The sequence below is a fragment of the Xenopus laevis genome, chromosome 9_10L (genome assembly GCF_017654675.1).
Source record: "Xenopus laevis strain J_2021 chromosome 9_10L, Xenopus_laevis_v10.1, whole genome shotgun sequence".
In the NCBI taxonomy this organism is placed as follows: Eukaryota; Metazoa; Chordata; class Amphibia; order Anura; family Pipidae; genus Xenopus; species Xenopus laevis.
This window is the reverse complement of record NC_054387.1, coordinates 65,877,630-65,899,313: the sequence shown is the minus strand read 5'-3', so window position 1 is coordinate 65,899,313 and position 21,684 is coordinate 65,877,630. Positions and strand designations below refer to the sequence as shown.

Below are 21,684 nucleotides of genomic sequence, written 5' to 3'. Positions count from 1 at the left end.
GTGACCATAACGCGGCAGTTTCGCAAATTTATTCGCCAATGGCGAATCGCTAGAAGTCGTTGCAAATTTGCGCCTGGTGAATAAATTCGCCCATCATTAGAAATAAATGATGTTTCATGTTGTGTTGAACTATATAAGCAATGCAAGGCTAGGGGACTAGTGTATCATCAAGGCCTCCTTTCTTGAGTTTTGGTCATGCAACATGCAACTATAACTTTATGGCAGGTGTAGAATTCAATTTGGAAAGAGCTCATGGTGATCTGCTGCTACTCAGCATCAACCCTACCAATGCCACAGTCTAATACTATACCAGAGTAGTAGGTGCAAAATGAATTTAGAAACCAATAAGCAGGTTGCATTTAATTTCATATGCATTTATCTAACTAAAAATGTTATAAATTTTTTTTAACAAAACAAAGTCAACAATTTATTTTAAAAATGTTAAACTAATACAAATAATTGTTAAACTTTCTGATCTCATTTACATGGAAATTACATGTATATGTTTCAACTTGCCCAAATCCAAGGCAGAATAGAAAAAGAAATACAAGAGCTTATAGTAGATTTTATTATTATTTTCAGTGATATTTTCCTTTATTCCATAGTACATCCCTGCCCCCTTGTGCCATGAGAAAGGAATTGCTTCTAATCATTAGCTTCATTTGTACTCCACTAAATGAAACACACATGCAGTCACGTTGAACTATGCTGTGAGTTCAAGGTCAATGCCTAACTCTTTTAAGTTCATCTTGTCTTGATCCATGCAGAGAAATGACAAGGTAACATGATTTGGGGTCAGCTGCCTTGCAAAAACTGTTACACAGGGAGAGGAAATGGAGATCAATCGTAGCTGACAGTGTCTTCAGGATAATCAGAGCTCACTACATGCCGCTGTCAGCTCACTTGAATCAAATGCAATGGAAGCCTCTGTCATATCTTTTTAACAAAGACCATATTCTCAGTTTTGGCAAAGTAAATACAGATTTTATTTGGACTTAAGTTAATTTTGTTGTCAAGCGTCTTTGCAAAGTCCTACAAATTGTCATTGACATTGTCTACTATGGAAACTTGTAACATCTACAGATCATTCATCGTGTATTATTGGTGTATAATTTGTAAAATACAAATTTCTTTGTAATAATAATAAAAAAATATTAGACAGATTCATGCAATTTGCATTTCTTTATACAATTGTGTTAGCAAGTAAGAGAACCAATATGTTCTAAATGGTTATCGGTAAATTGTTATTGGAGGTATGGCGGCTAAATATTGCAGAGTAGAGATGTCGCGAACTGTTCGCCGGCGAACTTGTTCGCGCGAACATCGGGTGTTCGCGCTCGCCGGAAGTTCGCGAACGTCGCGCGACGTTCGCCATTTTGGGTTCGCCATTGTTGGCGCTTTTTTTTGCCCTCTCACCCCAGACCAGCAGGTACATGGCAGCCAATCAGGAAGCTCTCCCCTGGACCACTCCCCTTCCCTATAAAAACCGAAGCCCTGCAGCGTTTTTTCACTCTGCCTGTGTGTGCTGAAGAGATAGTGTAGGGAGAGAGCTGCTGCCTGTTAGTGATTTCAGGGACAGTTGAAAGTTTGCTGGCTAGTAATCGTTTTGATACTGCTCTGTTATTGTAGGGACAGAAGTCTGCAGGGGTTTGAGGGACATTTAAGCTTAGGTAGCTTTGCTGGCTAGTAATCTACCTTCTACTGCAGTGCTCTGTATGTAGCTGCAGTGGGCAGCTGTCCTGCTTCAGATCTCATCTGCTGACTGCTGCAATAACAGTAGTCCTTGTAAGGACTGCTTTTATTTATTTTTTTGTTGTTTTACTACTACTACTACTACTACTACTACTACTACTACTACTACTACTATAAGAGCCCAGTGCTATTAGTCTAGCAGTGTTGGGGAGTGGGACTGGTGTCCCTGAAATCACTAACAGCTCTCCCCCTACACTATCTCTTCCAAGCACACACAGGCAGATTTTTCAGATACATTTTTGCCCTTGATCCCCCTCTGGCATGCCACTGTCCAGGTCGTTGCACCCTTTAAACAACTTTAAAATCATTTTTCTGGCCAGAAATGTCTTTTCTAGATGTTAAAGTTCGCCTTCCCATTGAAGTCTATGGGGTTCGCGAACCGTTCGCGAACCGCTCGCATTTTTGCGCAAGTTCGCGAATATGTTCGCGAACTTTTTTTCCGACGTTCGCTACATCCCTATTGCAGAGTATTTTTTTTTACTTATTGATTGATGTTTGGGGTGATTTTTAGGAATTTGTATTTTTCTAAATTAAATAATGCCATTAATATGCAACCAGGAATGATAAAGTGCTTAGTGTTTCATATAGCTGCATAGATTGTCATGATGTTCAGTTTGGAATCGGCAAATGATTCAAATTACCTTTTCTGTTGTACATTGCTGCATAACTAAGTTGTGCTATATAATATATGTATATATATATATATATTTATAACTTAATAAAATTGCACTTACATAGTATCAAAGGTTTGTGAAGTTCATTAGACCGTCCCTTGGTGACAATTGCATAGGTCTCCCAATACACAGGTTATAAGGCATGGGCTATGTGTTGTTCATGTAGATTCTCCAGAACATCTACACTGAAGTATATTTTAGGAATACTAAATACAGTAACTGTATGTATTGTCAATGCTGGAATATTAATGCATTTAATGCTGATGCATTTTGTTCTAAATTTGTGCAATTAATGCATGTAGAAACCAGATTTATGTACTTTAGTGTGAGTGTTGTGCATAGCTGCATATATGATGAACACATAAAAATAATCTACTGCTTGGAAGGGCAGGTACAAAAAACCTGTATATAAGAGCCCTAATACTAGTGTCTTGTTTCACATTTGTAATCGGGGCTGCACACCACGCTGCTGAATACTACAAAGTTAGCAGGGAAGAATTAATCAAATTGTCAACCGCGCTCCCTGGATGGGTTTAAATAAATGAAGTTTAAAAAAAATGTCGGCCACAAACACATTCTTATGCCTCTGATCAATCCTGTATTATTATATTCATTATATTCAAACCCCATCCATGATCTTCCCAAACGTGCCCACTCCCTCATAAGCCTCATCCTCTTTACAGAAGTTATTTCTTGGAACCCACCAACTCATACAAGCTGACCTGAGGATCCCACCATAAAAACTTGTACATTTCACAGACATGTGAATAGCAGGGGGGTCCATGCCATGCCTTCTCTCACCTTTCTTTCACTAAACCAGGGTCTCATCTCTTCAATCATAATTACAGTACCACAAGAAGATATCTACCCCCTACTAACAAAAAAGTTGAAAACCGTACTCTTAGTCCAATGAACCTCAGGCCTGGGATTCTTCAACCTTATTAGGAAAGCTTCTCAAGACTTCAGGATATATTTTTGTTAAGCAGTTAGAAGCAAAAATTATAAAAAAAATATATAACCTAAATATAGACATATTTTCACTAGAAACATGTACCTTGAACCTGATGGGCTTTTCAACTAGAAGACTTAAAGTTGCCACCTCATCCCGAACAGGACACATATAAATCCAATTAGAATGTGTACTGCAAAGGTGTTCAAAGGTCAAGGAAGCATGCAGCCAAGATGGATACAAATACAAGACAGATACTGATTCCATTCATCCAAGATAGATAATGAATATATGCAGCCAAGATGTAGCCAAATCAAGGGCAGTCTGGAGTACAGTATAGCTTCCTATGAAGAATCTATTGTTTTAATGTTGATGGGGTATTGGGAACATTGTTCTATTTCAAAAGAGTATAACGTTGTGGTTAATGGACCTTCTATAAACTACTAAAGTAATTATTAAATCATCAGTCTAAAAGTAAGATGTTGTCAGACTGAAGAATGTGTAATCTGTGAACGAACACTTGGGGGCAGATTTCGAAGTAATGGGAGTTTTTTTTTTAAACTTCCATAACTTCGAAATTTGAATTAAAAAAGAACAATCAAAATGTATCAAGTAATCAAAGTTGGTTTTTTTTGGCCAAATAGGTCCATTTTCGATCGAGTAGGTTAATTTTCGATTGATTTTTCAAAGTCTACCAGTTGACTCTAAATAAGTTCTGGGAGGTCCCCCATAGGCTAAAACAGCAATTTGGCAGGTTTTAGATGGCAAATGATCTGTCAAATTATTAAAGAGACAGTACAAACATGATACATTTCAATATTCAAATTTTAGAATTTTTTTCAAATTTGAATAGAATTTGGAATATTCCCTAGTTGAAGTACATAAAAATTAGCTTGAAATTCAAATTTGTTTTAGCTCAAATTTTCACTTCAATCCTTGATAAATCTGCCCTATACAGTACATCTTTGCTCAATATTAAGTTAGGTTCAGCTATTTGTCAGTAAAAACAGACATTAGTTCTGTCAACCTACTTTAGGGGGCAGATTTATCAAAATGTGAGTTTAGAGCTTAAAGGGGTTGTTCACCTTTCAGATAACTTTTAGTATGATGTAGAGAGTGATATTCTGAGACAATTTGCAATTGGTTTTAGTTTTTTAATATTTGTGGTTTTTGAGTTATTTTGCATTTTAAGCAATCTGGTAGCTAGGGTCCCAATTACCTTAGCAACCATGCACTGATTTGAATAAAATACTGGAATATGAATAGGAGAGGCCTGAATAGAAAGATGAGTAATAAAAAGTAACAATAACAATACATTTGTAGCCTTACAGAGCATTTTTTTTAGGAGGGGTCAGCGATGCCCGTTTGAAAGCTGCAAAGAGTCAGAGGAAAAAGGCAAATGACTATAAAACTATAAAAAATAAATAATTAAAATCAATGGAAATGTTGTGTAGAATTGGCCACTCTATAACATGCTAAAAGTTACCTTAAAGGCGAACCACCTCTTTAATATATAAAAACATTCTATTAATTTCTATGGGATTTTTACAATTATATTTATCAATGGGTGAAAGTTAGAACTCACCATTTGAAAAAATACAGTTCTAAAAATCCCATAGGAATGAATAAAACATTTTATTTATTAAGCTCTAAACTCACATTTTGATAAACCTCCCCCTAGGTCAACACAGGGAGACCTATTCATCAAAATTTAAATTTGTGAGGTTTTACAGGTTGTTGTTTCTACTTTGAATAAACTCACACTGGACTGATTACTCATTTATTAAAAAACTAGAATCTAAAAAACTTACAATCGTGGGAAAAAAACTTGAATAATCAAATTTGACAAGTTCAGTTTTGGACTCCAGTCCTTAAGAGGGATATAAATGAGCTGGAGAGAGTGCAGAGACGTGCAACTAAATTGGTTAGAGGGACGGAAGACTTAAATTATGAGGGTAGACTGTCAAGGTTGGGGTTGTTTTCTCTGGAAAAAAGGCGCTTGCGAGGGGACATGATTACATTTTACAAGTACATTAGAGGACATTATAGACAAATGGCAGGGTACCTTTTTACCCATAAAGTGGATCACTGTACCAGAGGCCACCCCTTCAGACTAGAAGAAAAGAACTTTCATTTGAAGCAACGTAGGGGGTTCTTCACAGTCAGGACAGTGAGGTTGTGGAATGCACTGCCGGGTGATGTTGTGATGGCTGATTCAGTTAATGCCTTTAAGAAAGGCTTGGACAGACAGAATATCAAAGGCCATTGTGATACTAAGCTCTATAGTTAGTATAGGTATGGGTATATAGAATTTAATTAAAAGTAGGGATGGGTGTATGTATGGATGCTAGGTTTTCATTTGGAGGGGTTGAACTTGATGGACTTTGTCTTTTTTCAACCCTATGTAACTATGTAACTATGTAAGTTTATATGCTTAAAAAACCTCTACTTTGTGAGTTTAAAAGCTCAAAAAAAAACTCCCATTGACTTCTACATAAACTAAACAGCTTTTAGATGCTGAAGTTTTACATTTGAGTTTTTGGAGTTTTTTGTGCTTAATAAATACCAAACATTCAAGTTTTTAAAAATATAACTTAAAAAAAAAGTTTTTGTGCAAGAAAAATTGAATCCTGCGAAAATATTTTATCCGAACTTTGATAAATCACCCTCTGAGTGTATAAATCAATTTATTGTGAATAATATTAAGGAGAGATGGGGAAAGCCCAAGGGCTAGAAATACAGAGGGTAACTAGAAGGCACTAATCAATTAAATCAACATTCTAGCTGTCCATTGATGACAGAAGATCAGGGAAACTTGATCTGTTTGTATTTTTCCCCAAGGCTATGAGCACTCATGTGAAATATGTTGGTACTTTATATAATAAAACTATAATAATACCAATGAGACCCTACTATGCCTTATATTCAATATCCCACTTCCATTCCTTGTTTTGGTATACTTTCACAATATGGTTTACTTGTAAGCACATAACATACACATTAAATGAATAATCTATATCAACAATATACAAAAGTAAATTTAAACTAAGAAAATAAAATTTGAGTTCAGTTTGCTATGTTAGCAATAGTTTGTTTGTACTGTAAATGATAGTGAAGCATTGCTGTATAGTCTAGTCTAACGCCACACATCCCTATGGTGCCAAGCCCCAAAAGTAATAACCTGAAAAGGGGTGGGGCATCTGTGCAAAAATGCAGAGCACTGAAAGGATTGGAGATGCTAAGAGATATGAATAACATGATCACATATGGCCTACATGTCTCCAATTGTACAGCTGTAATTTAGCATACAGGGACATGCAATATGGACACTGGAATGACTTCATGGTTTCTAGATTCTATGCAACTGTCATTACTTGGGCCCATTATGCAAGTATATATTATGGAGGCATTTGGAACAAAACATTAATGTCTATCTTTTTTGGCTATTTACGTGTAGCAAGATAGTTATGTCATTTTTATTTGGTAACCTTTTAATGCATCCTATTATAGAACAATATAGTTTTTCATAAAACATACCCACCACTCAAGAAACAATATCATACTTTAGTAGTTTCATTACAAGTTAAGCACCCTTGTACTGTATCTCATGTGGACTTCAGAATCCTCCTTTGCAAGTCCTATGTACTTATTAATACAGTGCCATTATTAAAATATGCCACAGAAAGAGCTGCTTGGTTTTAGTGGTTGCAGATAACTTTTCCATGGTTTGCCACCAAAAAAGTGTTGAGGCAAATCTGGTTCAGCCTTGTGCAAACAGTTGGATCACATAAGGGGTACCTCCCTGCCAAGATATTGGTTGTAGACCTCAATCAAGAACAATGTGGTCTTTATCTGATGGAAGCCCCTTTCAGCTGTTGGGGTCTCATACAATAATTTTGACTCCAGGCCTGATCAAGAGTGGATAACCTGTAAATGTCTACCTGTGAATGGGCCCAGTTAAACTTGAAGTACTTGACTTTTTTTATGCATATCTCTTCCAAAAGTTTGGTTCAAACTTTTGCCCAAATTATCAAGTATACATAGAAACGTCATTTTCTAAATCTGCTGTTAAAACGAAGGAATGCAATAATTTTAAAGAGGTTGTGACACACATTAATGTTTATCATATTTTCATTGTTATTTTTTAAGACCTGCCATGTGGGGCTGACCCATTAAACCCACTCTCTTCCCTCTCAAAGACAAAATATTCCAGCTTATTATGACAGCACACGGCTGTCAATTTAAGGGGAATGCAAAGCTTCAGTCCCGCCCACCTTGTGCTACTGTACAAGTGCCAAACACTCAGTTCGTCATCTAAAAACAATTTACAATAATATTAGTTGTCAGTAAATATTCAAACACACAACTCATAAGGCTATAAAATGGATTAGAAGCAATTTAAAAAAGAATTAACAAACTAGAGGAAGAGTATACTGTCAACAAACAAATGCTTTATCATAGCACTGTAATCCGGAATTTTAATTACCCCTCTGCTTCTGTAACAAAACAATGCCTGAACTGGCAGCCATTTGAATCTCTCACAGGTCATTGAGCATCCCAGTTAATTACTCTATGAATAGCCTGTTTTTCTCCCCTCTGGAAACACGTTTCTAATGGCAGTCAAGGTCTGACAAATGTGTCATCTACATAATTAGCTAGGAAGCAACACAAAACATTAAACATGCTTCGTGCCGACAACTATCAAAACATTTCATTTGTTGTCAATTATTCATCACTTTGTAGGTTTTGAAGGGGTTGTTATTATGGAAATAAGTCCAGATGCTAACAAGGTTAGAGTTTTTGATTTAAATTAGTAATCGGAGGGTAACTTGAACAAATAAAAACAATTCTATTGTATTCAGATTGAACCAGTTTTCAATCAAAAGTAGATTACTAAAGGAATTTGTTCTGCTGAAATCTTTATCGAAAAGTAATTGCAAATTAGTTTCAAATATGAAATGAACAGCAGTTGTGTGTCATTGCAGTTAACTGAGGACGTTCTGAAGGTCTGGAGAACAATTTACACTAAAAATATAAACTTTTACCAACTTCACACAATTTTATTTACATTTTTTTTGTAAGGCAAGTCATTTTATTGGATGGGGAAAATGTTCCTGATATAGAGTTTGTAAACCGATAAATAGTCACATTTATTTTATTACTGATCAGAGAGTGCATAGTTTGATGGTACAATTTGCAAACCTATAATATACAAACCGCAGAATTTGTTGGATCCTACATGTTGCATATGAGTATCTCAAACTTTTTGCAAGTTTTTTTTTGGTCAGTATTTATTCACATGTGTCATCATGTCTCAAAAAAGTCTGTTTTTAAGCGATGCCTACATTTAAGAGACTACTGAGCAATACACAGCACTGTTTGTTATTAACATTCATGCCTGCCGACCAGAGTTTACAAACAAGGTCCTTATCATTGACTACTATTACTGACCCAAGGTTGGTCAGTAAACCAATACATGTGCCAGTTCTGGCAGAAATATAACATTACTAAACTGCATGCATAGATTGATGGGTATCTAATTAGATTTTCTGCTGCTGCTCCTTGCACGGCAATAATCCCCGGTCACCAGACAAAGCTTTATATAATCATGTATGATGTTCCAGAAGGCACAAATGAAAGTGGCATTTATAAACAACTCATTTCTACATGTGAGAGCACGTACAGTATGTAAGTTGTAGGAAGAAGACTAACATTCTCCTGTAGACCCTTGTCAAGTGGCTCAATACAATCAAGCAAGGAAGTAGACTTGGACAAAACATATGGGAAAACTGGTTGACCCAAAAAAATTAAAAAACTCAAAGTCAAACTTGACTTACTCATAAAAATCTTTTAATGATATTCCTCATCTACAAAAGTATTTCTGATATGTTAAGAAAAATGTCTTTTTAATCTCCACTCTATAAGGCTTATATACAAAAGCTAGTGTGAGAGGCAGAATTTAACATGCTAAACTGCTACTCACAAAGATACTGCATTCACACATGCATCTACTGGTCAGTGCCCAGTGCAGCCTGACTGAGTGAACAACACACATTTTTCAGGGGAATACAGGATTCAAATGACTTAGAGAATCAAATTTAGTATTTGGGCATGCGTTATGGTGCATGCTTTTTTGTGGGAATTCACAAACTTCCCCCCAAAATTAAGGAATAACAATGTAATGTACTATTGCTTGTACTGCCAAAAATGGTTTGCTTGAGAAAAATAACTATAGTTTATGTAAAAAAAAGCCACTGTGTAGCTATGGGGGCAGTCATTCAAGCACCGGATACACAATAGATAACAAAAGTTCTGAAGAATCCCATTGTATACAACATGGGCTTATCTGTTATCTGCTGTGTAACCTGTGCCTTTTTCTTTTATAGCTTTGAATGGCTGCCCCCATGGCTACACAGCAGCTTGTTTATATAAACTATGGTTGTGCTTCTGAAGCAAACACATCAGTTTTACCAGTGCAGCACAACTGTGCATTATATTTTCATTACTGTAGGACACTTTAATTTTTTGTGTTACTGTTCCTTTAAGCAACTAGGCTGAATAAACAAGACCTGAGCTTTGATGTACATAGTTGATTGCCCTTTAAAAAAAGAACATTTAGTGCCATGAATCATTTCTTCTCACCAGTTTTCTGCAGATATTCAGAACAGTGTACCCTGGATACTGCGGTCTAGTTGAGAATACAGAGTGGTGAAAATGTTGCTCTGCATTTACTCATTCTCTGCAAATGGGGAGATATGCCACTTTAATTAGGTTATTTATGGAACTCTGCACAGTATGCTGCCTTTGAATTTCCCCTTTGCAATGATTGTTTGCATGACAATAAAGGAAGCAAGGAGAGCTTTTTTCATCATAATCTGTCATCTGAATATATTGAAGCCTGTAGCCCTTTTTATAATTTTACATAAAAGCTCTTTGTGGATTTTATGTTGCCCCTAAAGGTACACTGTATTAGATTATACTTTGTTTTGTGAGAGTTATTACAGGTTACACAAGTTGCTTTCCTCTGTGGCTGACTGTTTGGGGTCATGTATTAATCAATACAGATTATGATAAAAGAAGTATGTTTAAAATGTTAGAATTCCTACAGATACATGAGTGTGTGTGTCTGTGTATTAATGTTTGAGTTTATACTCATGTGATATATTTTAATCCTGAACTTGATGACAAGAATATAATTTTAGATGTGCACAGTCAGAGTGTGGCTTCTATTACAGGCTCAGATAAGGAAAACAACATTGTTTACCTGGTTCCTACAATGTTGTAGCACTTGAGGGGACCAATGAGCACACATTATTCATGTATGTGATCTTCAACCAAGTAGGCTATTAACACAATAACTAAGGACAAAGAGAAATAGTCAATATATAACTGAGTTATGATTGGTTTGGGCCATGGGTTAATAAATTGATGGGCATTTGTGTCATGGGTGTTTCAAGTTTAAATGGGGGATTGATCAAAAAACAGGAAGAAGGAAAGAGATGTGTATAGATATGTGAAGGAGCTGCAGGCAAATATATCAAAGATTCCAATTTGATAGGAGTACCTGTGTCAAAGTATCTAAGTATCTAAGGCAATTATCAAAAGTTTTTGCCTCTATTTATTCAATTAAATAGTGAATCAATATTATTAAATGAAAACTGGGCTGCCTGGTAGACCCTCTGCTATTGCCAAAAATGTTTCACAACAAGCTTAACAAAGTAAAAATAAAACTTGTATTGCTTAGTATTCTAACTCAGCCACATCATTTTTCTGTGTCCTGTTTTGAAAGGACTTCTTCCAGTGATCCATAAAGAAATACCAATAAAGAGTACATTAAGAAATGTATTTAATATTTTTTATTGCAGACAAGGGAAACAAAACATTTAACAAGGAGTATTAAAGATGCATTTGACAAAAATGATTTCAGATAACATCAGCCACGCTAGTCTCTTCCCATTTATCTCCTTTATGTGGGCAGATAGCGTTACTTTTATAATTGCATGGTGTAACTAGATTTTCATATTAAGTGCTTAATTATGCCTTTGTTTAGCATAAAATTACTATTACAGAATTTTTTACCAATTCATCACAGGGAAGCCAAAAAAAAAAAGAATCTAGAGGAGATAATATGATGAGAAGAATACATTCTAGAATCAATGTTGCATTATTTCATAGTTCTTACTAAAGTTAGGACCATTAGAACCCAAAGAAGAATGCACTGTAATTATCTTCTGTGTGTGTGTGTGTGTGTGGGGGGGGGGGCATTTAATGTACCATTTACTGTACATACATAGTTGCACAGATAGATTGGGTTGAAAAAAGACAAAGTCCATCAAGTTCAACCCCTCCAAATGAAACCCAGCATCCATACATTCATAAACTGACCCCTCTATACATCATATAAACTGTATATATTTCTATACTAACTATAGATTTTAATATCACAACAGCCTTGGATATTATGTTTGTTCAAGAAATCATCCAAGCCACTCTTAAAGGCATTAACTGAATCAGCCATCACAACCTCACTGCTGTAAGGCGCACCGGTTCCCGTCTTCTCTATGCACAAGCACACTGACGCGCATGCATGATGACCTTAGCGATGAGTGCAGACGTATGCGCAGTGCATTGTGACATCAGTGGACGCGCTGACATCATGTTTTATCTCCAAATTCAAAAATAAAAGGTGATTGCTGCTATTTTTCTTTGCCCAAGCTGGTCTTCAGTTTTACTGATCCTGCCTAAGCCTTTGTATCCTTGTTCCTTTTGATTGCGACCCTTTGCCTGAACTTGACCACTGAATCCTTGCCACCTGCAATCAACCTTTGCCTGAACTTGATCACTGAATCCTTGCCGCCTGCCATCGACATCTGCATTTGCGACCACAAATCTGCCTGATCCTTTTGTTACCGCACTCTGATCTACCTTGGCCGTGAGTAGGATCCCTACCTCTCTACTGGGGGTAGGTAGGCCTCTACTATTTCTTCCTAGCAGTTCTAAGGGCTTCTAATCCATGGGTTCTTAAAAACTGCCCTCACTGTGAAGAACCACCTACACTGCTTCAAATGAAAGTTATTTTCCTCTATTCTGAAGGGGTGGCCTCTGGTGCTGTAATCATCTTTATGGGTAAAAAAGTTCCCTGCTACTGTATTTGTCTATAAAGTCCTCTAATATACTTGTAAAGTGTTGTCATGTCCCCACTCAAACATCTTTTCTCCAAAGAAAACAACCCCAACCTTAACAGTCTACCCTTATAATTTAAGTCTTCCATCCCTCTAACTAGTTTGGTTGCACGTCTCTGCATTCTCACTATATATATATACCTCTTAAGCACTGGAACCCAAAACTGCACCACAAATTCCAGATGAGGCCTTACCAGGGACCTATAAATGGGCAACATTATAATTCCATCCCTTGTATTTATGCCCTTTCTTATGCAAAGCAGTACTTTATTTGCTTTAGTGGCCACAGAATGACACTGCCCAGAATTAGACAAATTGTTATCCCCAAAAACCCCTAGATCCTTCTCAGTCAAGGAAACTTCCATCATACTGATATTTAGTGCATAACTTGCATTTATATTATTTCTACCAAAGTGCATAACCTTGGATTTATCAATATTGAACCTCATTTTCCAGTTTACTGCCCAGTTTTCCAATTTAGACAAATCACTCTGCAAAGTGGCAGCATCCTGCATGGAACCTATTGTTCTGCACAATTTTGTATTATCAGCAAAAATAGAAACAGTACTTTCAATGCCCTCCTTTCAGGTCATTAATAAACAAGTTGAAAAGCAAAGGACCAAGTAGAGAGCCCTGTGGTACTCCACTAACAACACTGGCCAATTAGAAACTGTTCCATTTACCACCACTCTTTGTAATCTATCTTTTAGCCAGTTCTATATCCAGGTACAAATACCATGGGGCAAATTTACTAACCTCCGAAAATTCGCCAGCGATGGCTTCACTCACATCGCAACACTTCGCCAGGTGTAGATTCGCCAGGACAACGCTAATTCGCTAAAATCCGAAGTAGCATCGAGGGCACCGAATGCTGGCAAAGTTGCGCTAGCTTTACTGCGGCAAGCAAAGCAAAGTTGTGCTAGCATTGCCTCATTTGCATATGGCGGGAAGTTAAAGTTGAATGGACGTATATGTTGCAGCACATTACATTACACAAGCCCAGGAAACCTTAATAAAAGAAAATAGAGTTGTTATATTGCCATACACATGAGCCCAGTGTATAGTTTATGTGCCATATGTTAGGAAATGTAGTGGGGAAGCCGGTTACCCCAAAAAAAAATTGCGCTCTTTTTCAGCCTATAACTTATTGTCTATGTCCTTCGCTAGCGAAGTTATGCCAGCGACCGTTACTAAATTGGCAAAGTACCGAAATGATGTCACGCTGGTGAATCTTCGCCCACGTTAGTCACTTCGCCCTTTAGTAAATTTGCCCCTATATTCTAGGCTAGCATTCCTTAATTTAATAGTAAACTTCTGTGTAGCACTGTATCAAAAGCCTTAGCAAAGTCTAAGTAGATAACATCCACTGGCAGCCCAGAATGGAGGTCCCTGATCATCTTCTCAAGCATCATTTGCATGGATATGGATAACAAAGGATCACACAACATTGTTTTTTAAATAATAATAATAATAATAATAAAAACAATATACCATGTAGAGTTATGCTGAAATGTATGCTGCACGTGCAACCCTGCATTAGGTGTATTTCATAAAGATTAAATGATGAATGTGCTGCATAGAAAAAATCCAATTTAGTAGGTGATAAAGCCATGCAGAATGTTTTATCCTTTTTTTAAAGGGAGCATCTGCCTACTTTAAGTGATGCATACATGTAAGTATTACCCAATTTTAAAAAGGCATTGCACTTGGGTATGTATGGAACCCCAAATTTCATAAGTCTTGCTTATTTTGTTTAATCTTAGAATGTTTTCTAAAGCTCTAGACAGGTCTACAAGTAGGAGTGGTTAAGGGGAAAGGTTATCATTCTCATCAGAAATGTCTTTACTTGGAACTGTTCACATGAAAAGTAATGCTGACATACATATTCCTCGCTTTCAGACAATATTTATGAAAAAATAGATACATTCCAGATTCTAGATACATTCTTAATTACATTCAGATTTCAATTAATGTTGCTGTGCATAGTTTGCTTTATATAAGAGAGGGCAAATTTTGGGGGTTTACTGAAAATTGTTTCCCGATATTCATCATTGGTTTCAGTGTAAGAACATTTATCCATGGCCCCACTCATACATAATTTAATATTACATTGTTGTATATGTAATCCAGCTATAGTTCCAATAACCTCAAGGACAGCAAACAAACTCTACCCCAAATCTTACCCTATTTAAATCTCAGACAGCACCCTTTATAAAAATAGATTTGTAAATTTTGCAAATCATTCTGTATCCTGGGATCCACTACCCCTTCTTTCTTAAGGATTTGTAGAAGTGTAACAAAAATGATTACCCCTCTGTCTTCCTCTACACAGCTGCAGTAGGTTGGTATATGAATGAAGAAAAAAGCTCCCTGATTGAAGGGGATGTGATAGAAACTTGAGACAAAGCTTCATGTAAGTGACTGAGGCCTCACTGAGATAGGAAAGTAAACAAGTTGTTTCTTGATTATCTCAGTCCTTATAATGGGTTCAGGGTTTATTAATAAACTGGAGTGACATGTCTTTATTTTATTTTATTAATTTTCAAGTATTAAAGTGCTCTGCATAAACTGTGCAGAGGGAGGTTATATGACAGTGTGTGTTCAAATAGTGATTACTAAACTGACCAATAAAGGCCCAGATCTGTCTCCAGCTTTCTGACAAAACATTGTAGTAGAAGTTCTGCAGAAACTCCACCTCCTACTTTTTTTTCTAAGATTCTATATTGATATCATTCCTGTAGATGGATGTTTCCAAACTATGTAGGCTTCAATCAGTTTTCTTATTATCTCTCATAACCCCTTTATAAGGGAATAATCCCCTAGAACAGTGTTTGTTAAACGTTTTCAGTTCAAACCCTTTTGAAGGTCCACCCTTTGGTCAAAGCCCTCTTGAAGGTCCAACTCCATCACATTATGGTTAATGTATTTAAATGTTAAAGGCCACATATACAGCACTTTTAGTTGGAGATGCAGTAAAGAATTTTGTTATTTAATGATTTTTTTATGGGTAACAGTGGTCCAAGGTGGTATCAACATGGAGCTCTGTGATAATGACATAATGAAGTTGGGACAATTATGAATGTTGTGTTTACGTTTCTTGGTAGTCACATTCCCAGGTACATAATATAATAGTAATATGTTTTGTTTGGGGTAATTCTTCTTTATAATACCGATAATATTTCCTATAACTCTTCACAATTGAGCTGTTGAATCCCATAAAGATTTTCTAATCCAAGATGTGATTATATTGGTGACAGTTCTGCAAACACCATGGGGTGCTCTTAAAACAAAACCATCTCTTCATCAATCTTTTGTCTATATCAAAACACTGCATGATGCCATATTAATGTTTGTTGCGGCACTTCACCTCAGACTATTTGTATGGAAAAATACATTCTGTATTCGCCAAAAATAATTTAACAGAGCGTACTGTACATCTGGCATCCAATATAGCATTTGCCTGTTAGGCTTTCTTGATAACATAATATCCCGCAATTATCTGTCCCTTTGTAACTGGCAAAAATTCATGAGTTTATCATCTCTACTAATGTAAAAGTATTGTGGGAATTTGGAGAAAAACAATGTTTCTTGTTACTTTACAACAAACTTTTTTTTGGTATTTGTCAAACCCATTGGGCTATAAATGCCCTGTGTATTTTGCCATATTAAGGGGAAACTTATATAACAAGGTAATATCAACAATGAGGAATGGCATGATAAAATCCTACCCAAAAGTGAAAAATGCTAATTTTGTCTCATTTAGCAGCTGGATACAGAAATGCTCATTAGTTTTAGGAGGGTTAATCCTTTTAACTTTTGCATATTGATATGCCAATTATGCCTAATTGTACAAGAGGCATCAGTCAAGGTAATAGTGCATAAACACATGAAAGTTATTAAGTACATCCCAACATGTAATAAAGTAGGTGTTAATTGGTAGCTGAGTTCTGCAGGCTATTGAGGTGGATAATTCATTGCGAGATGGATCACTTGTAATTTCTCGACATAATTCCTTTTGCAGTCTCATGCTGTGATGTTTTCATGCTTGTCAAAAACAAATGCAGCACTGTGCCTTTTGTTAAGCGTACACAATAAAATGCGTTAGGCTTCATTACATAGCCTTAACTTCTAAACTTTTTTAAGGGTACGTTCCATCTTGCTTTAACCACTGTCCGCATTATAGATTCAACCGATCTTATGCAACTGGCCCACTGTTTTGAAATGGTAAAAAAAAACTGTTATGCTATTTAAGGAACCAATTTCAGGCTTGCAATTGTAATCTGATTGCTCGTTTGTTTATAAAAATGTTATTTCCATTAAATTTGGATTAAAGGCAAAACATTCCCGATTTGAAAGTATAGTTCATATTTTATATATTTTACATAACACAGACAGTCATATATCATTGCACATTCTAGTGCAATGTTCCCCTAGCGCTGGGTCGTGGGCAGCCCTAATGCCAGCTAGGGTGAATTCTTATTTACGTCTTGGACATGACTGTAACTATAGGTAAGAAAGTATTACACCCTTGTTTTCTTGGGACTCAACCAAATGGTTAGGCATCAAAAAAGGCAGCAGAACCAAAAATAAAAAAAATGTTAAGCCCTCTAGTCTGTGGAAAGGAACTCTATAAGAAACTGCAATGTCACTTTAAAGATCTATTGACAAAAGTGTGTTACGAATGGTAGTTTTCGGTATTTGTGAAACGTGGATTTCTTTGCATGTCCCCATCTAGTAGCCATACTAATAAGTAACTACTTCTTTATTATATAATTTGTAGGGATGCACCGAATCCACTATTTTGGATTCAGCCGAATCCCTGAATCCTTTGTGAAAGATTCGGCCAAATACCAAACCAAATCGGAACCCTAATTTGCATATGCAAATTAGGGGTGGGAAGGGGAAAACATTTTTTACTTCCTTGTTTTCTGACAAAAAGTCACGTGATTTCCCTCCTACCCCTAATTTGCATATGCATATGAATCCGAATCCTGCTGAAAAAGGCCCAATCCTGGCCGAATCCCGAACCGAATCCTGGATTCGGTGCATCCCTAATAATTTGTAGCACTCCTTACAAACAGACTCATCCTAACCTTAAACACTTATGCGACTGTGAGGCATTTAAAAGACATTCATAAACCAGGGGAAATCTTGTTGGGTTTTAGGTCAAATTTCTAATGTCAACGGCAAAATCCAGGAAGTAAGCAATACACATTTATCAATTATAGGTATAACCAAGAAATGCAGGTAAACTTTTAAAAAGTTAAAACTTTTTAACTTTAGCCAAAGTGTTTAGCTATGGATACTAAAAAAAATGTACAAGTAAATGAAACAAAAACTCTGTAGGGAAGATTAACTTAACTAAATTAACTTTTAGTTTGAAGTAGAGAGATGATATTCTTAGACAATTTGCAATTTTTTATTACTTGTGTTTTTTGAGTTATTTGGCTTTTTATTCAGCAGCTCTCACATTTGCAATTTCAGCAGTCTGGTTGCTAAGATCCAAATTACCCTAGCAACCCTGCATTGATTTGAATAAGAGACTGGAATATGAATAGGGGAGAGCCTGAATAGAAAGATGAGTAATAAAAAGTAGCAATAACAATACATTTGTAGCCTTACAGAGCATTTGTTTTTTAGATGGGGTCGTTGACCCACATTTGAAAGCTGGAAAGAGTCAGAAAAAAAGGCAAATAACAAAAACTATAACAAAAGAAATAATGAAGGCCATTTGCAAAGTTGCTTAGAAACGGTCATTCTATAACATCTTAAAAGTTAATTTAAAGGTAAACCACCCCTTTAACATGCCACTATGAAGAATCCATCATTGCCTATGCAGGTTGAACATTCTCTGTGATTGGCTAGTGACTAAGCGTTAAACATAGAGTTATTAATGAATTATCTGTATTATATAAGAAATACATTGTTTCATTTACAAATGATCAATGTCAGTGATGTATTGAAACTTCTACTTACTGGTTTAGTAGCTCCATCAGCCTCTCCAAGGACCAATGACTTTGCTTGACAACCTCTTTCCAATTTCAGATTAGCATTCCTGATCCTCATTTGAACAGGCCCGGTAGTTTTGGTGTCTGAACCTAATGTTTCATTACAGGTCTCTGAAAGTGCCTAGTCAAAAATAATATAGACTAAATATGCGGTACATACAAGTCATTCTTTATACAATTTTATGTGGAAAGTATGCTGGTATAAATATGCAAAATATTTAAATCAGCAATCAAAGAAAATTAGAATGAGAACAGGGAACATACTACTTTTTTGCTGTATAGGATAGGTCTAATATGGGTTATTTGTTTAAAGGGGAACTTAAATGGCAACTAATAAGTGGGAATACTAAGTGGGGCAAAATACATCTAAGTTCTTTTATTTATTAATGGAACATTGTGTTCTCCATATAATGTACATTTTAATATTCCTTTCAGTTTTAGGAGGCATAAACAGAAGATAAAACTTGTAGCATTATTAGTCACTCAGAGACACAGCTTCACAGAAACCACACACTGTTTAACAGTATTACCACAAGCAGCAGCATCACAGCAGTTAAAAATGAAAGGACTACATCCATGTAATTGTACCTTACCTTGTGTGCTTGAGAAACTGATCATTTTAAATAAATAATGTAGCCATGTAGGCTGGCAATAATGTTTCTGTGTGGCTGTAGGGCCCATATTTGCAAAGCTGGTCACAGAATACAGTGTTTGTAAGGGGGCCTAAATTGTAGGTCCATGTGCATCCAAGTGCACAAGGGAGAACACCATTTCAGAACAGGTATTTAATTCGCATTGTCACCATTGCTGGTTACTTTGTTTATAGATCACCTTGCCTGTTCATGAGTGTTGCTTACACTTCTGTTCCTTGTACTGTCTGCCCTGACCATTTCCTGAACCTTGACCACAAGCTTTTTTTTTTTTTGTTTAAAAATACAACTTTTAATTATACTTTACAGTAGGGGATAGGGGATACATTAGGGGATACACTATTCCTTATAATACATGAAGAATGTAGGTTACTGACCTGTATAAATATAGGTCTTGTGTCTTTATATGGTCACAAAACTCTGCATTGACTTCTAATATTCTTATAATTTACAGTAGGGGGTACATTATCCCTTATAATACATGAATAATTCTCAGTGTTTCCTGTATAACTCAGCCTGCAGCCTTGTGCCTTTATATGCTCACAGAACTCCTCAATAACTTCTAAAATCCTTATAATTTACAGTAGGGGGTACATTATCCTTAACAATACATAAGTGACACTCAGAGTTTCCTGTATAATTCAGCCTGCAGCCTCGTGCCTTTATATAGTCACAGAATGTCTCTAATATCTTTATAATGCACACTTGGGGGACAAAAAACATCCCTTATAGTACAAGTGTACCCACAGTTGTTAATAGTTACAATAATAATCAGTGATAACAATATTTCCATATTTGTACCTTTATATTATTTTTTGGTGGAACCGGTGGAACTGATCTTGGTGGCTTCCATTTTCTCTCTTTGCTAATGGAATGGACATAAAATCTCCTTCCTGTAAAACTGTCTTCATAGACCTCCCACAAGTCCAGTATCTGGACCGGGGTACCCACTGGATATGGGGGCTCCAGAATTAAGCAGTAACTGAAATGGAAAGCTAAATGAATAAAAAACATTCCGTAAATACATTGTCATTTTTATCTACCTACTGATTTTGTGACTTTAAAATACTATATATCATTTTCAGTTATGTCCCCCTGAAGATATTAAAGTTGAGGATATAATTACTGCAGTGGAGAATTTTTTTTTATGGCAGACAGGTCTACTATTACTTTCACCAAATTAGGGGCTACAGATTTTTTGCTATCCCATTATATATATATTAACACCAATAAAAATAATATTGCCTTGGGATCAAGCTCTTTTCAGGATAGCTTGGCTAGTGTCCGCCCCAATCATATTGTATCTCCGGTTGCAAAATATAAGGATATCATGAGTCACAGAGTTCTATGACTGTATAAATGCACATGGTCGAATGGCGATTCCTTTTATACAAGTCATGCACCTCCTCTGTGACTTTAATAATTATAATAAATAATTTTATAAAACATTTTACATGGGGGTTTACCTTATTTGTTAATACACAAGTTTCAGTGGGTCATATGACAAAAATTACATCACTAAGCATTGAGTGTAACTGATAGCATAACTAAGCACCATTTTAAAGATATTCAGGTTTCTTGTGTATTTTTTTCAATATTTTTATATGTTATGTGTGTATGTCTGTACTATGCACAGTTATTTACACACCATGATTTTCTGCCCCAGAAAGCTTACAATCTAAGTGAGTTTGCTAAGTACATAAGAACTAGTGGGCCTAATTTACAAATCAGATGAAGTGAACATTTTGGAGGCAGATTGCCATGTTTTTAAACCAAATTCTTCCAGAATTTTACCTACAATCCCAGCTGCATTGCAGGTATCCCCACTAACAATCACATGATGCAAAAATACAGAGGCAAAGTAGCTCTCCAACTGCGGAGCAAAGTGTTTTTCCTGTACTTGAGTTGGAATGCCACCACTGTGTGACATGTGTGGTTAATAAGGGCATTAGCTTTCAAATCAATTGGCCCAAGTCAGTTGTATCTAAGGGAACTATTGAATTACCTCTATGTTTAGGCTGGTGAGGATTCTAGGAATTCCTAATGTCTATCTATTCACTTACATTCTGTTGATCATAACAGGCTCTGCACAAAATGCATAAGCCAAACGTTATTGTCTTTAGCTAGAATACCAATAAAACTAGACTAAAGAAGATTCAGTTAATGCAAAAACAACAAAAGATTCCTCTAAGGGGCCTGCTACTTTTTATACAGAGTTCATTGTGTTTTGCTCTTAGCACAAAATAAGACAAAAGTAAATATATGATCATTTATATTCCATATTTATCTTACCGTGACAAAGTTGTGTCGTCTTATGCTCAGACAGTCTTCAAGTTGGTAACTGTGGGCTTTCACTCGCAGGGTGGAGAACGAGCCAGAGTGTCAAACAGCAACTGATAATAATTTGTGTACCACAGCCCCGTGCCCAGATGCAAATGAAACCACTTCCTGTTGTCTAATTGTGCCTGC

The 21,684-nt window shown here is 36.2% G+C and overlaps 1 protein-coding gene across 1 annotated transcript in view; it reads right to left on the bottom strand.

Annotated features, from left to right (window-relative positions):
• Window positions 1-20,674, bottom strand: part of LOC108701317 (rho GTPase-activating protein 15-like) — a 309,425-nt gene extending 288,751 nt beyond the window's left edge. Inside the window, exons 1-2 of the mRNA XM_018235752.2 lie at window positions 20,017-20,674; window positions 18,534-18,686 (exon numbers count right to left, since the gene is read on the bottom strand). Coding sequence (XP_018091241.2) covers window positions 18,534-18,686; window positions 20,017-20,229 — 366 coding nt within the window. The 5' untranslated portion in view covers window positions 20,230-20,674. The remainder of the gene's footprint in view (window positions 1-18,533; window positions 18,687-20,016) is intronic.
• Between the last annotated feature and the right edge of the window lie 1,010 nt (window positions 20,675-21,684).